The 16942-nt window shown below is 42.0% G+C and overlaps 1 protein-coding gene across 2 annotated transcripts in view; it reads left to right on the top strand.

Moving 5' to 3' along the window:
- The window catches only part of LOC124625153 (zwei Ig domain protein zig-8-like), a 155061-nt gene that overhangs the window by 124740 nt on the left and 13379 nt on the right, over positions 1-16942 (top strand). The window contains exons 4-5 of one of the 2 annotated variants that reach the window (XM_047149151.1): positions 3345-3472; positions 6439-6607. In XM_047149151.1, the coding sequence (XP_047005107.1) occupies positions 3345-3472; positions 6439-6607 (297 nt within the window). The remainder of the gene's footprint in view (positions 1-3344; positions 3473-6438; positions 6608-16942) is intronic. The other variant, XM_047149152.1, reaches the window with a different exon arrangement.

Genomic DNA, 16942 nt, shown 5'->3' with positions numbered 1-16942 from the left:
CGCCATAAACTCGACAATACCTATGAGTTTCAATTACTAAGTACTCTAATTGGAAAGAACATAAAGAAAATATTGTGGGGAAGGTGAACGAAAGAATGCGATTCATTGAGAGGACACTTAGAAGGTGCAATAGGCCTACTAAAGTGACTACCTACACCCCGCTTATCCTTCCCCTTTTCAAGTACTACCGAATGATGTTCGATCCTTACCAAATAAAATTAACGGGGAACATCGACAATGTTCAAAGTAGGACAGCACGTTTTGTGTTACCGAGAAGTAGGTAAGAGAATGTCACGGACACGAGATAGGATTTGAGGTGGTCATCATTAAATCAAAGACGGTCGAAGTTGTGGCAGGATCTTCTCAACAAATTTCAGTCGCTGTCTTTCTCCTCGAAATGTGAAAATATTTTATTGATGTCGACGTACAAAGGGAGAAACGACAACAAAATAAGGGAAATCAGAGCTCACACGGGAAGGTACAGGTGTTCCTTTTTCCCGTGCACTGTTCAAGAGCGGTATAATAGAGAATTAGTGTCATAGTGCTACAGTGAATCCTCAGCCAGGCATTAAAGTGTGATTTGCAGAGTACTCACGTAGATGTGGATTTAGACAAGTCATCATTTGCCATACGAAATAGATGCAGTGTCATCTTTGACTTTCGTATGTGAAACTGCAGCTTATGCTAGATTCTGGCACATCATCTGGTAAGCATTAGGAAAATTATTTCACATGACTGTATGTTTCCAGGTTTTTGCCGAAACAGCTACAGTATCGTCAGGCAGTTTTCCATTAAACCCCGCATCTCCTCCCCCCTCCCCCCTATCCCGAACCCTTCCGTTACAGCTGACTTGTCGAAGTCGTTAATACTTCGTAGTGATTGAACAGCCCTATTCACGGAAAATTAACTACTGTATAAAAATTTCTTGGATTTGGAAAAAAGTTACCTGACCTGTTTTTGTCTGGAGGCCCTTGATCACTTAGTTTTCACTTAAGCGTGTGCTAGAAGTGTTTAACAACGACTGCAGGGCACAACTGCAATCGCCGTTCGAGTGATAGACGATCAGATGAAAGTACTCTGGATATATAATGGCGTAGGTCGGTTGGTGTAGATGGTGCTTCACGTTATACCGCATCTTTCAGTGCTCCCCGTAGAAACAAATGAAGAGTAGTCAAATAAGCGGATGTGATCGGCCATTGTTCTGCAACAGTTCGTCCTATCCAACGACGAAGCCCCGCTACTTAGCTGTGTTTGCACCTCAGTAACAGATTCTGGCGGCATTGCATCCTCCATGACCTCCATTGATACTAGAATTCAGAGCATTATCCGTAGAAAAGTTACTTGATGCGGGTCATATTGTCAATTGCGAAAAATTTCGATTGTATGTCCGTTCACTGAAGTACAAAATTCGAATATCGGAACTTAAGTTACACGAAACAAGTAAGAGAAAAAAATTGGAAATTGCCTATAAACTTAAGATCTGATGCTGATTTGTTGTTTCAATGTTGATGTTCAAAACGACGGCCATGAATGTATTACTTTACAACATCCATCATTTATGTTACCTTTCACGCAGTGTCAATGGTCTTCTGTCTTTTGCAGCAGCAAAATGGCCCTTATACGTTAGTGATTTGAGATGACTTGTAAGGAGAACTCAGTTGTCGTGGGTCAGTCTTACTGATCACGCCCCAATACCTCCAAAATAAATCCATTTTAAAGAAATGAAAGTATTTACCTTGCGTGGCCTGTCGTGGAGAGGTGAGCGGAGACGAACCATGTTTAATACAGTGAACCAAACTAATTTCATCTAATAATTACAGCAAAGAGCAATTCAGGAAATACATGTAAGATAATGAGGAGTAATAACGCAACAGACTACCACATCGTACGGTGTATCTACGTAATTGAAATGGTTCAAATGGCTTTGAGCACTACGGGACTTAACATCAGAGATCATCAGTCCCCTAGAACTACTTAAACCTAACGAACCTAAGGACACCACATAACATCCGTGCCCGAGACAGGATTCGAACCTGCGACCGGAGCAGTAGCGCAGTTCCGGACTGAAGCGCCTAGAACCGCTCGGTCACCGCGACCGGCTATCCTCGTAATTCAGTTATCATCCAGTCACTCTTTAGTATTGTGAGAAATCAATGAACTTTCTCGCTACAGAAATAGATTTCCTTGGTGTAAGACATTGTTCTTCAAAATTTTTATGACTGATGATGTTGCTACTGCAGTCTAGCCTCTGCCGTAGTATTGTGCCTACTCGTTCATATTATGAGAACTCACTATACCCTCCCCGGTGAAACAGACTACTTCGGCGAAAAGGATTGTTTTTGAAAAGTGCTTGTCTAGCATCTGCTGACATGCTGTGAAGTTCCAGAAGCCTAATATCTGCTGGTAGTCTCTAACGCCTGGCGGTGCCACAAAGATAACACACTTCTTCAAGTGTCAATCCACTGACCAAAGTGCTTGTATACTGATGGAAGCCACCGTTTGAGAAACTGTTCTTAGTATAGTTGTCTTACTTCCTCTGATTTTCAAACCCAGAGTCCACAATATGTTCATCAGAATTTTCCTCATTTTACAGCTTTGGAAATGAGACGTGAAGCGTCTGTTGACATTGCCCCACTAACTAAAAAAGCTCCGCGCAGCGCTGTTATAAACACGACATGCAGTACGCATTCTTTCTCAGGCCATCAGCCAGTGTTTTGGTTTGTAGCTCTTATACGATTTGTTGTACAGTACAATGAGATGAGATTTTCGTGCTATCATACATCTCTGCCTCTTAAAAATCATGTTACTGGTGCGTCATATGATGCAAATGTGCGAATAAGTATGTCCAGATTTGAGATTATTTAGTGCCTCATTAAACGATTGACAACTTTTTAACGATAAGCTCAGGAGGAAAGCAAATAGCAACGACTCTTCAGTTATGCTTAGCAGCATCGGCACGTCCTTCCTCACGTCGGCATCACCCCAAATGCCACATTTATCTATTAATTTGCGATATATTTTCGAATGTTTGACGGATTTGCTATTTTCTTCTTCCTCCATTCTATCTCCTGCCAAAGTTATCTGTTCTTTGTATTCCACTCTCCTTATATAATTCTTTATTGTTTCTGTTCAACAGTTATGATTTTGCGTCTTATGTCGTTTTGTGCATTATCTATCTACATACTTTTTAATTAATACCTCGTATTATTTATTAATTTTTATTTTTTACCAAAGATACTGCTTCTCGGTACCTCACAGCTGGTGCCAAAATGTTACAGCGGATCTGTCCTTTATATGAAAACAAACTCTCATTATCTTGTCTGTTGAGGCTGTGGTCTTTTCAGAGCCGCTGACGGAGATTGTCGGGGAACCGGACTTGTTCATCAACGCGGGCAGCACCATCAACCTGACCTGCCTCGTCTCGTTCGCCCCGGAGCCTCCGACGGGCGTCCTCTGGCGACACAATGGTCAGGTGGGAGCAGCCGTCTTTAAGTACAGAATTATCTGTGTAACATCACAGTTGTTACAAAATCCCACTGATAAAATTTTCAGTACCTTGTTTTTTTTCCGGGATTTAGTTAGCTTATTTATTTTGTATGATTTAGGCACCTGCCATGTAATAATGGAAGATCCTTTTTGTGCTGCATATTATATGACCAATGGTCAACATTGGTGGAGTGTGGACACAGTGTGATTAAGTAATAGTTTCTTATGAAGCCAATGCTATTAAAATTTCCTTAATCAAGATATACAATCAAAAATTTAAATATTTTGGCACACACACACAAACAAAGTCACATACTTCTCTCGTACACTAAACTGCTGATCCCTTGGTGTCTCAGAATGTGTCCTATCAATCGATCCCTTCTTTTGGTCAAGTTGTGCCACAACTTTTCTTGTCTCCCCAATTCTATCCAAAGCTCCTTCATTAGTTACGTGATCGACCAATCTAATCTTCTGTAGCTCCACATTTTGAAAGTATTTATTCTCTTTTTATGTAAATTGTTTATCGTCCATGTTTCACTTCTATACATGGCTACACTAGAGACACAATGTAATGAGAATGGACTTCGTAAAACCTATCTATATTCAATGTTAACAAATTTCTCTTCCTCAGAAATGCTTTCCTTGTCTCATTACTTCGGCTATTATCAGCCATTTCGTTGTCCAAATGGCAAAACTCATCTACTACTTCAAGTTTCCTAATCCGATTCCCTTAGGTTCATTTGATTTAATTCGACAACATACCATTATCCTTGTTTTGCTTTTGTTGGTATTCATCTTATATACTCCTTTGAAGACAGTGTGTATTCCGTTCAAATGCTCTTGCATGTCCAAGAACTCTATGTGGTAAACTAAAAGGAACTTCTTTAAATACTCCAGATGACAAGAAAACTGAAGCGCCGATAGGGAGAGGATGGTTGAGAGGGTACGTGTCATTGTTTCAGTATTACAATACCGATCCTAATTTACAAAGAACCTGACAATATGAGACCACTCAACAGTATGACGTCGCACCCCACTCTGGCTTCAATGCAGGCACTGAGTCCATTGTAAAGAGTGTCTCCTGGGGCAAGTTGGTCCACAACTGTTGTAACTGATACTTGATATCGTGGATACTGGCGTTGGCACGGACCTGACGTCCGTGGTGATCCCACTACTGTTCTATCGGGAACAGATATTGGGATTCTTTTCGACACGAGAACGCCTGTACATGACGGAGAAAGTTCATTGAGTACCGTTGAATAATTTGACGTGCACTTTCATATAACATCACGTTACTCTGGCACGTGAGGCAAGAGACGAGGACGCGAGATGTCTGTGATATACTGTTGTTCCCCACAGTCCCATCAGTCACTACTGACGGCCATCTCAAGTCATATCCGGTGACTCCCCACACCATGCAGCCAGGTGTAACACCCCCGTGATTCTGTAAAATATTGGAATTATAGGACCTCTACCCACGGCGCCGCCATACTCGCCGGCGATTGTGATTCAGGTTAGTGCAAAACCGCGATTCATTGCTGCAAAGAATGAAATTCCATTCACGTGTAACTAGGCAAAATTGATTTCCGCCTGTTTATCAAAAACATGTCCTCTTGAAAATATTTTGAGGTCTGGCAGTCCATGCTTCCGTGTCACAGTACCAAAAACACCGCTGTTTGTTTTTGTGGAACCTGCAGCATGTATTATGTCAGAGTAGGACATTAAGAAGAGAACTGGAAAATGGTATGCTGCTTGATATTTTATTTTGGCGTATGAACTTATTTCGGCTTTATTGCCTTCATTGGTACATGTCCTGGCGTTGTAGATGGACATATGTCAACTTTGAGTAAACCATTAAAGCTGTCTGCAGTTGTAATATTACTTTCAGCAATGTTTTAAAACTGTTCGATATTATTGTGTTGCACGTGTGTTTCACTACGTTTTCTACTGTGTGACTGTTGTAGAAATTCAAGGTTGACAGCTAGGTGCTTACTCATAGTAAATGTCTTTCAGCAAGCGGCTAGCTGTCGACCTTGAGTTTCTACGACTGTCAGATATTGACAAAATTATTATAATATACGTGCATCAGCATATTAATGAATAGCTTTAGAGCGTTGCTGAAAACGTCCTGACACGTGCAGATGAAGATAATAAAGCCGAAATAAGTATATTTACCAATATGAAATATGAAGTAGCTCTCTGTTTTCGAATTGTCTACAACCGTTCGTGTTATGGTGTTAACGGCTGCTTACTCATTAGACGGTAATTCTCCAGTCCGACAGATGTCTCCGATCAATGGTGCCCGATGACACAGAATGTTGCAGGGAATTCGTTACATACTCTCAGATGGCAGGAGCAAATATGGACGGTTTATGATGTGCTTGAAGGAGTTCGGTTATCCTGCCTCGTGTTGGTCAGACATAGCAGACCGAAACCTCGAAGAAGAGTATCCTACCCCTCTCGTTGCAATGGAGTCCACCAACGAACCACTATCTCACCCGAATGCTCCAAATCTCTAGATATTATGTGATTCGACCACCTGGCGAAATGAAGATATGCAGTGAGGCCCCTTTCAAACACTTCAGATGCTGATAACGCTGTCTCATACAAGTACGTGGCATCTCTATGTCCTTCACAGTGATCACTCTACGTCTTACACTCTCCACATCTCTTATTTACCCCAACCACAGCTGTGAACTCCACCAAACACGAACAGTACTAGTACAGTCTGGTGGACGTTTTCCATACTCGCTGACGGTGTATACATGTACGAAGTTAGATTGACATTTGACCATGTCTTCTGAGTGCATCACATTTTTCGGCAGACTGTGTATTGACGAACTGTGGGACAGCGCCAGTTCTAAATTTTATATATTACTCTGTCACTTCTGTGGTGTGTTACCCAGAGGGCACGGCCAATCTCAGTGTGTCTGGTGTTGTGCCCCGCCGCAGGTGATCAACTTCGACTCGCCGCGTGGAGGGGTGAGCCTGGTGACGGAGAAGGGCCCCGTGACGAGCAGTCGGCTGCTGATCCAGAAGGCGGCCGCGCAGGACACGGGCCTCTACACGTGCGCGCCCTCCAACGTGCCGCCGGACAGCGTGCGGGTGCACGTGCTCAAAGGTGAGCCGCGCGCGGAGACTCGCTCACACACTGCTGCAGCTAACTCTAGCTGATCCCAACATTCAAGTCGTTCCGTTTCAGTCCTAGACGAGGAAACTATATTTCAATTTCAAGGGGAAATGTTACTGATATCTGATTATTGGGCTGATACATAAAGTTTCTTGTTCCACTGCTGGAGGTTCCATCAGAGGCCTTAACAATTCAGAAAAGTGTTACAGACTCAAAAACAAGCTCAGCAAGCGGAACTATTTACATTTATTCACGCTACGGTCAGTTCGTGACGTAATCAGACTACTGCCAGAGAACGCAGAGTCGCGTAGAAGTGTGCTGCGGAGCTCGTAGTGGGGAAGACCTGCAGCTCTTTGCTTTATACAGAGGTTTATATAGGGGTTATGTTAACTTCTAATTTTCTGGTGAAACTGTTATGTGCCACTCCGACAAAGAGATAAATAGGGCGCTACACCCCAGAAGATCTATAGTTTGTAATGAAAAAGAACCGATTAAATGGAAAGTTTCCCTACCAATTGCAAAAATGTCAGAGTTCGCATCAGAAAAGGACTCAGAAAAAACGGTATTGATTCGGTGTTTAAACCAATAACAGAGATCCGCCTATATTTTGGCACTGCGAAGAACCTTAGCACGTCACTTGTCCCGCAGGACTATAGAGGGTGTTCGGAAATTCCCGTTATAAACTCCTACAGCTTGTTGAAGGGGGTGAGTAGATAATATTTTCAAGTGTAATCCATGTCCAGAAACGTACCGTTCCCGTGCCACAACCATCTGAAAACATGTCGGTAGCGCCACCACTTTTACAAATAATTGGATAATCGTGACGCATTACAACACTTGTTTTACAATTCCACTCATTAACAGCCAAATAAGTTGCTCGTGTACTCGTTGACCGATTCTCTTCAACGTGATGCAGTACGGTCTCTTCCAGCTCGGGTATGCGACATCTTCTTGTAGCACCATTGTCACGTCTGCTGATAGTGAAAGTACACTTTTTCGAAGCCTTTGCGTAATTTTGGAGAAAAAGGTGGGCGATGGAGTCGGACGTCGGGGAGAACGATATAGATGACCGTGAGCTCCGCCATTCAGAAGAATCATGTCGGTGTGTTCTGCAAATGTGTACTCAACCATGTTGCTCTAACACTCAACATGTGAAGGAGGCTCGAAACAAGTGAGAGAGGTAAGATAAACGTCAAATTACATCATCCGATCCGACGTAACCATCAGCCCCCCCCCCCCCCCCATCCTCTCCCCCACCCCCACGCGGCTCTCCTTTTGCATATCTACACATTTTCAAACGCCTGCGTCCGTAAATGATACGTTTTCGGATATTGGTTTCTGTTCAAAACATTAAGTACTCACCACAATGAAGTTTCTAAAGGGAATGTCCAAACTCCCTTTGAAAAATACATTGCACTTGCGGCAAGGTGAACATAAATCTACGAAAAGAAACGTTAACAACCACCTCAAGAAACATAAGAGCAATTGTCGCCTGGGCAATACGAATAAACCAGCAGTAACCGATTACGCACTGGGGCAACGGAATCTCCAAATTCGTTTCTCTGACACTGTGGTTTCATCCAGTTCTACTGATTACTACTCTAGAACGTGCAGAGAAATTCAAAAGCAGAAAACAATTGCAATAGATATGAAGGACGACTGAAATCAGTCAAGATGTCGGCCCTACTGCTAAATGAAACCAATAGCACCAGCTCATCCCCACTAAAACCTCCACAGCATACGTCGGCTTAACTCAGCGACCTCAAACAGCGGTCTGATGACGTTAGAACCGATAGTGGGTGCTGGAAAACAGTTCGGCCTGCTGAACCTCTTTTGAGTCCGTAGCAGCTTTCTGAATCGTTAAAGTCTCTGATGAAGCTTACAGTAATGCAAGACACAACATTAGGCTGAGAATCATGTCCTGGGCCCGCATCTCGTGGTCGTGCGGTAGCGTTCTCGCTTCCCACGCTCGGGTTCCCGGGTTCGATTCCCGGCGGGGTCAGGGATTTTCTCTGCCTCGTGATGGCTGGGTGTTGTGTGCTGTCCTTAGGTTAGTTAGGTTTAAGTAGTTCTAAGTTCTAGGGGACTGATGACCATAGATGTTAAGTCCCATAGTGCTCAGAGCCATTTGAACCATTTTTGAATCATGCCCTGGACCACTGCCTTACGCCCATAAACCGAATATCAGCAACATCGCAAATACCGACCGTGAAGGTCTACGCTGTATGATTCAAGTGGAGGGTTAGGCTTAAATCCTACCCATGAAAAATTTCTGATAGTCATGACGCATTATTTCAAAGAGTGTAGAACATAGATACTTTATATACATACAATAACTTCATTATATCCATTGTACATGACGAACGGCAGCTGTGATTTTAACTGAATCTGTATACACGGTCAACATAAATAAGACATACAAATTGCAGGGCCGGGCTCCTCACTGGAAATGGAGGAAAAATGTCGTACAATGTTTACAAGCATAGAAAATGGGAACAGGACTTTGAAATTACAGGTGAAAAAGTAAGGTCGTATGATTTTGGTAAACATTTTTGGAATACAGTGATCAATTAATTGTTATATTTAGATTAAAGTTCAGTCTTGATCACGTTATGTCTGTTTTAATGAGTAACCGGTTTCGGTTTTTTCTATAAAACCATCATCAGACCCATTGGCTCCCTTGGGTTGGTAGGTGGAGCTCTCCTTGCTGCTGCACAGCAGCAAGGAGAGCTCCACCTACCAACCCAAGGGAGCCAATGGGTCTGATGATGGTTTTATAGAAAAAACCGAAACCGGTTACTCATTAAAACAGACATAACGTGATCAAGACTGAACTTTAATCTAAATATAAGGTCGTATGAAATAATTGGCTGAAAAATCTCAAATGTAGGTTCAGCCAATTAACTAGAAAAATCTTTCTCTCTTTCGGGCACGCACCTTTCATTTGTGTAGCGTAAGAGTCGAATGTTTAACTGTGTCTGATAAACGTACGGGACTGTAATGCATGTGTGTAGTGTTATGCCATGTACGTGTTGAATGATGGTGAGAGAAGGGAGAGAATGAAACCCGGTGGGGACATATAGCCTAAAACTAAACTAAACTCTGTTCGACTAGGCCATGAAGGCCCAACAGTACCGATCGACCGCCGTAACGTCCTCAGCCCAAAGGCTTCACTGAATGCGGATATAGAAGGGCATGTGCTCAGCACACCGTTCTCCTGGCCTTTTTTTCAGTTTACGAGACCGCAGCCGCTAATTCTTAATCAAGTAGCTTCGCAGTTTGCCTCACATGGGCTGAGTGCACCCCGCTTGCCAACAGCGCTCGGCAGACCGGATGCTCACGTATCCAAGTGCTAGCCCAGCCCGACAGTGCTTGTCTTCGGTGATGTGACGGAAACCGGTGTTATCACTGCACCAAGGCCGTTGGCCAACGCATAGCCTACTTCTCTCGAACAGCACCTAGGAAGACACAGAGTGCAACGTCCCCATCCGACGGACGGATCAACATCAGCAGCGTCACATGACACTGTCTAGAGGATTGGAATTTAAATCAGGAAATTCACACAAAGTCTGATCAGGAAGTTTACACCACCGGACCACCGCTGTGACGTATAGGCAGAGGGAGAGCAGCCAACATCACGTGAAGTCCACAGTCGGTTATTCATCTACGTACTGCCCAAACATGACGTCACTTAGGTTACTTGACGAGAACCGATGTAATGAACGAGGCAAAACCTTTTGCATAAGCTGCAAATATCTTCATATGTTGAGAATGCGCATGTAATTGAAAAGAATTATGGATACATATACTGTAGACCTTTGTCTCGTGATGAACGGTAGACGTTGATTTTTCTGCCATTTCGCCAGCCCAAATGGTTGGTAATGTCGAAGGTTCATTTTCCGTTGCTGGTGGCAGTGCGCGAACACTACGATTCTAGCGTCTAACTGCACATGATCTATTAATTAACCTTCTTATCAAACCTCCTTCTGACGAGAAGCCAGCAGTGGCGCGAAAAGTAGTTAATCTTGGAATGTATCATCGTAAATCCAAAAAGAGGCGGATGACATATTATACCTACATAAATTTTTCACAGAAAGTTTCATCATCTGTAAATTACTCTACATTTGTTTCACACTATCATGATAACTACTTTATAGCAGTTTTCAAGTGAATCTAGAACTGAAATTAAAGTCCGCGTGCCATACGGTGCACGGAATGGAAACCAGAACTCGTTACTTATTTGACAACATTACGTACCTGTCACTAAATACCTGTGCTGTCTACTAATGTTTCATTCTCGAAGAAAAAACTGTCTGTTCTTGTAAACCAGCTGTTAAAATCCAGAAATGACTACTTCTCGAAGACACATAATATGGCTAACATCGCGCACAGTGAAAAAATTACTAACACACAGTACATCGTATTTAATAGTCAACACATTTCTGTAACTTGCATTCATAGCATCCTTTTATCAAATCTGACGTTAAAGTATGTCAAAATAGTGGCGGAGATCGAAACAATGCGTAAACACTGTGTGAGTCACACGGCCTTTGGATTGCCAGAGGCATTACGAGGATAATGAAGGTAGATACTTATTTGGCTACTAAGTGATTAATAAATGCTTATAATACTTGTTCGTAACACACTCTTTTAGCCACACAACGTAATGTTCCGTGCTCAGAGTGGAAATACACTACTGGCCATTAAAATTGCAACACGAAGAAGAAATGCAGATGATAAACGGGTATTCATTGGACAAATATATTATACTAGAACTGAAATGTGATTATATTTTCACGCAATTTGGGTGCATAGGTCCTGAGAAATCAGTACCCAGAACAACCACCTCTGGCTGTAATAACGGCCTGTATACGCCTAGGCATTGAGTCAAACAGAGCATGGATGGGGAGCTTCAACACGATACCACGGTTCATCAAGAGTAGTGATTGGCGTTTTGTGACGACCCAGGCTCTCGGCCAGCATTGACCATACGAATTCAGTTTGTGAGAGATCTGGAGAATGTGCTGGCCAGGGCAGTAGTCGAACATTTTCTGTATCCAGAAAGGCGCTTACAGGACCTGCAACATGCGGTCGTGCAATATCCTGCTGAAATTTAGGGTTTCGCAGGGATCGAATGAAGGGTAGAGCCACGGTCGTAACACATGTAAAATGTAAGGTCCACTGTTCAAAGTGCCGTCAATGCGAACAAGAGGTGACCGAGACGTGTAACCAATGGCACCCCACACAAGAACGTCGGGCCGGCCGCGGTGGTCTAGCGGTTCTAGGCCCTCAGTCCCGAACCGCGCGACTGCTACGGTCGCAGGCTCGAATCCTGCCTCGGGTATGGATGTATGTGTGGTCCTTAGATTAGTTAGGTTTAAGTAGTTCTAAGTTCTAGGGGACTGATGACCACAGATGTTACGTCCCATAGTGCTCAGAGCCATTTGAACCATTTGAACCATCACGCCGGGTGATACGCCAGTATGGCGATGACGAATACACGCTTCCAATGAGCGTTCACCACGATGTCGCCAAATACGGATGCGACCATCATAATGCTGTAAACAGAATCTGTGTTCATCCGAAGAAATGTCGTTTTGCCATTCGTGCACCCAGGTTCGTCGTTGAGTACACCATCGCAGGCTCTCCTGTCTGTGATGCAGCGTCAAGGGTAACCGCAGCCATGGTCTCCGAGCTGATAGTCCATGCTGGTGCAAACGTAGTCAAGCTGTTCGAGCAGATGGTTGTTGTCTTGCAAACGTCCCCATCCGTTGATTCAGGGATCGAGACATGGCTGCACGATCCGTTACAGCCATGCGGATAAGATGCCTGTCATCTCGACTGATAGTGATACGAGGCCGTTGGGATCCAGCACGGCGTTCCGTATTACCCTCCTGAACCCACCGATTCCATATTCTGCTAACAGTCATTGGATCTCGACCAATGCGAGCAGCAGTGACACGATACGATAAACCACACTCGCGATAGGCTACAGTCCGACCTTTATAAAAGTTGGAAACGTGATGGTACGCATTTCTTCTCCTTACGCGAGGCATCACAACAACGTTTTACCAGGCAACGCTGGTCAACTGCTGTTCGTGTATCAGAAATCGGCTGGAAACTTTCCTCATGTCAGCACGTTGTAAGTGTCGCCACCGGCGCTAACCTTGTGTGAATGCTCCGAAAAGCTAATCTTTTGCATATCACAGCATCTTCTTCCTGTCAGTTAAATGTCGAGTCTGTAGCAATTCATCTTCGTGGTGTAGCAATTTTAATGGCCAGTAGTGTATAACCATTTTAGATGTACAGAACAATTTGATCTCAAAAATCGTAATTCACTCATTCCTGGAGACTTACATAAAAGAAATGCTAAATCTGCAACGACATCTAAATGTTTTTAAAATGGCGGACATGCCGCAAAAAAAGATACAAACTGTTAGACTTCAAATATCCAGAGCCAGTACCTGCTCCGTACACACTCCTAAAAGGTTACAGTACTCAGTGTGGATGGAAAGAAAATGGTACATTAGTAAGATATATTGTACACCTAGCCATATATATCGGTGTAACATGAAAGTTCATTAAATTCATATTAATGTCGTCTTACTACTTGCAACAATGCCAAACGGTTACTCCAGCTGAGTTGTTCCTCCTAACGCAAACTAGTGCAGACAGAAGCATCTCTTGGATCTCTTTTCAGTTGTGATGTGCACTAACAAAAGCGACTGGCTACTTTTACACTAGCACAAAATGTGAGATATTCTTATGTATTTGTTCGTTGTGTACTGTGGAGGAAACGATGTTCTAACAAACATATGCATAATGAAGCAGATATAAAAGACGTCGAAATCAATAAATAAAATAGATACAGCTGTTTAACTTCCAAGGATGAAAGCTGTAGTGCAATACTGTCACCCAACACTTGTCTAAATCACATGAAGCATTTAAAAGTTGCTAATTCAGAGGTTCATTGTTTAAATATTTATGCACTATGAAATGTTAATTTTTCATGTTTTAAAAATGCTGAAATATTGTTATGCCTTTGGATGTGTATCATTCTTCTGAAGTCAGAGATGTATTCGGATCTGCGTTAATATCTGGCTGCTAGTTACTGTTGAATGTGAACTGTAACTTAGCCATTTTTAAGATTGTCAAGCACTCCGCCATTTCTTGGAGCATCTGTTGCACAATGCTTAATCTAGTATCTCCATGATGCAAGTATTTGCAAACATTTAGATTTGTAAAGTATAATTTTATATTGATATTAATTTTCAGTCTTTTGAATATCTCTAATAAATATAATACCTATGTCATTTATCATTTGAAAAATGAATGTATTCACATGTAATTTCACTAATTTAAATATTTTATGGAACATATTATTTATGCTTCAGATCTGCACATGATTGCGCTATTAAGACGACATAAATATGAAATCAAATGGATAGGAATGGATATTTATGTACTACTCCAATCTGGATCATGAATATAGTATATGCTTCCAATATGCCTCCCCATTCATGGGACAAATTAGTTTTGCTTCAAAACACCAATTGACGGAATTATTAAGACTATGTCATTGTAAAACTGAATGGATATTTATATAGTAGTGCAGTATCTGATAAAGTACATAATACACAAAACCAATGAATCCTCTTTCACCCATTCATATCCCCCATTCACCCTTGCCTCCTGATCCTCCGCCTCCTTTTCCTCCTCCGACTTCAGTCCCCCCGTTTCAAACCCCTACCGTTCTTTCGTAAGATGATAGTCACGCCATTAAACCTGTGACTATATGCTTGTTTTGGCAGAGCCATGTACCTCAATCATTCAAGTATATGTCGTATAGGATCTTTCAACAATATATTGTAATTTCTAAATTTTTAACAACTCCTCATAGTCGTTGATTGACTGACTATTTAATTTTCTGTGAAATGAAATTAAAGGAATTCATGTAATAGTGAAGTTTATGGTTAGGCATACAATAAAGCTTGCTGATCTACCACTTTGTCTGTAATCCTCAACCCTCCCTCACCCTCCCTCTGCCTCAAAATCTGCTCCATCCACCCCGCCAAAACCTCCCGCTGCCCCTCTACCGTCCTCTCCATTTCCTCGGCCCCAAAACCACCCCCCTTGCCACCATGCCCCACCCCCCTTACATTCCTCACTTTACCTTCCGTACAACTACCCTCCTTGGTACCCACTCATCCCTATCTTCTTCAACCCCCCCCACCCACCTCTCGCTCTGTTAAATGTCTCTCTACTGAGAAGTAGTGTTTTATTGTGGGCACTTCCTTCCTACAGAAGTGTGTAAGTAATGTCACACAGAGGTTCCTTGGCCTGGATCTTTCAAGTGTGACCAAACCTGGACGTTTTTGGCATGGCTATCCTTTCACTCAGATCTTTCATGTTGCTGCATACGTCCGGAATTAGTGAATAAGATTTTGCAATATTGCATCTAGAAAGTCACTTTGAGATCAGATTCGTTGTACAGTAAAAGTTGGTATAGTTACGCTCTGAATATGGATTATTACATTGTATTTTTTATAAGAGGATGTTACGAGTGGGTATTACGAGGATATTTAAGCACTTAGCCCAATAAATATCCACCTTCTATATCCTGGTAGTGCTTTTGGTAATCTAAAGAACGTGGGGTTCACAGCGTGGTGCCGCTTTGTTGCTGTCAACGCCACTGTTTTGACAAATGTTAACGTCAGTAGACTCATGGATGTGATAAATGCAGGTCACAGCAATGTACTTGCTGTTAAATACGCCGTAGAGTGTGTTAATGGTTACTCACTTCGCGCAATGTCAGCCTTATTATCTATCTTCGATATTTATCATATCTGGTAATTCGAACACTGGTTTCTAGGACCAGGAATATGCTTTTCCAACGATGACATGTCACATAGGCAGGTCGTATTTTGCAACGCGTAAGTGATATTATCAGATACGTAACGACGTTTTGCTCCTACGCCTTGCACTGTTTAGTACGTAACATTTCTTCATTTTCAGTTCAATATGTACTTGAGAATGGACATAAAGCCGAAATCATGATTTTGTAAAATCAATGAACAATAATTTACAGTCAAAAAGCGGAAATCGCTGTTAGCACTGATTCCATGCGAATTTCGGCATTCTTACTTGGCGAAACTATTAGAACAATCGAGGAGAGATTCCCCGTACCAGGCCTCGAATTTAATCATTGAATGAAATAAGGTCAGCCCACTAGGACCATGTTCCTTGCACAGCATAATTAAGGAGTCTTTCGAAATAAAAGTCTAGGAAAACTTAATAGACTGAGACAGAGGTTTCCAATTTAACATTGGTAATACAGCCACGTACCTTTCAAAGCATAATTAAGGGGTAATTCGAAGTAAAAGTCTAGGAAAACTAATTAAATTGGGACAGAACTTTCCATTTAAACACAATTAAGGGTCAATCATTCAGTTTGTGATAAGGTCACCGGCCATCACGTAGATCACAGGTGGAAATCGCTGAAAGACTCCGCTCTGAAAAACAAAAAGATCATCTAGATACATACAGGGTTTCGGACGTCGAACTCACATTCAGCTATAAATATCAGCGAGATACGAACAGTTGTTCATTGTAGGGTTGGAGTCAGGACGGCGAGCGCACGTAATAGCAAAACTCGGAACATCTGAAGATCACATCTGGGTGAGTTGTCAAAATAATGTGCATGAAATGAAACAAAAACTCTGCTGAAAACCAGGAAACACGCAATTAATACAATCTCGTCGTTATGCCGATCAAAAACTATTTTCTTGTATCACGAAGACTTCTACAATTTGTTTTACTCAATAACCAAAGATTTTGCTGCAACTATGACAAGTGAAAATTATTTAAAATGAATACAGGTGAAAGAGTTCTAGTGAGGGTTCATCCATTGGTTTGTGGATTGCATGGGAGAAACTTGTAAAAGTTTCAGAGCAATACGTTGAATACTTTGAGCAAGAAAATGACCTTTTTAGCGAAAAGTGTAGAAACTGACGAAAAGACATTTAAAATGTTTCTGTTAAATTTCCTGTTTTAGTGTTATATAAAGTTAACTTAAATAACCTCTTTTTATATAGAGGATTATCTTCAATAGCAGTGTTATCAATAATTTTTTTCTCCTTTTTCTATCTCCTTTGGTTAATTTTTTTTATAGCTCTTCTTTTCTCGTACCCTTGTCATGTTCACTTCATAAAATGCTTCCATTGCATTGTTCTCAAAACTCATAAGTCGATTCTGAAATTACATCCATCACTGCTTTCAAGCACCATAGATCGCTAATTTTAGTGTATTTATACGAAAATACGATAA

This window comes from Schistocerca americana, chromosome 1, assembly GCF_021461395.2.
Source record: "Schistocerca americana isolate TAMUIC-IGC-003095 chromosome 1, iqSchAmer2.1, whole genome shotgun sequence".
Lineage (NCBI taxonomy): Eukaryota > Metazoa > Arthropoda > Insecta > Orthoptera > Acrididae > Schistocerca > Schistocerca americana.
Note: the sequence above shows the minus strand (reverse complement) of the source record. Positions and strands in the feature narration are given on the sequence as shown.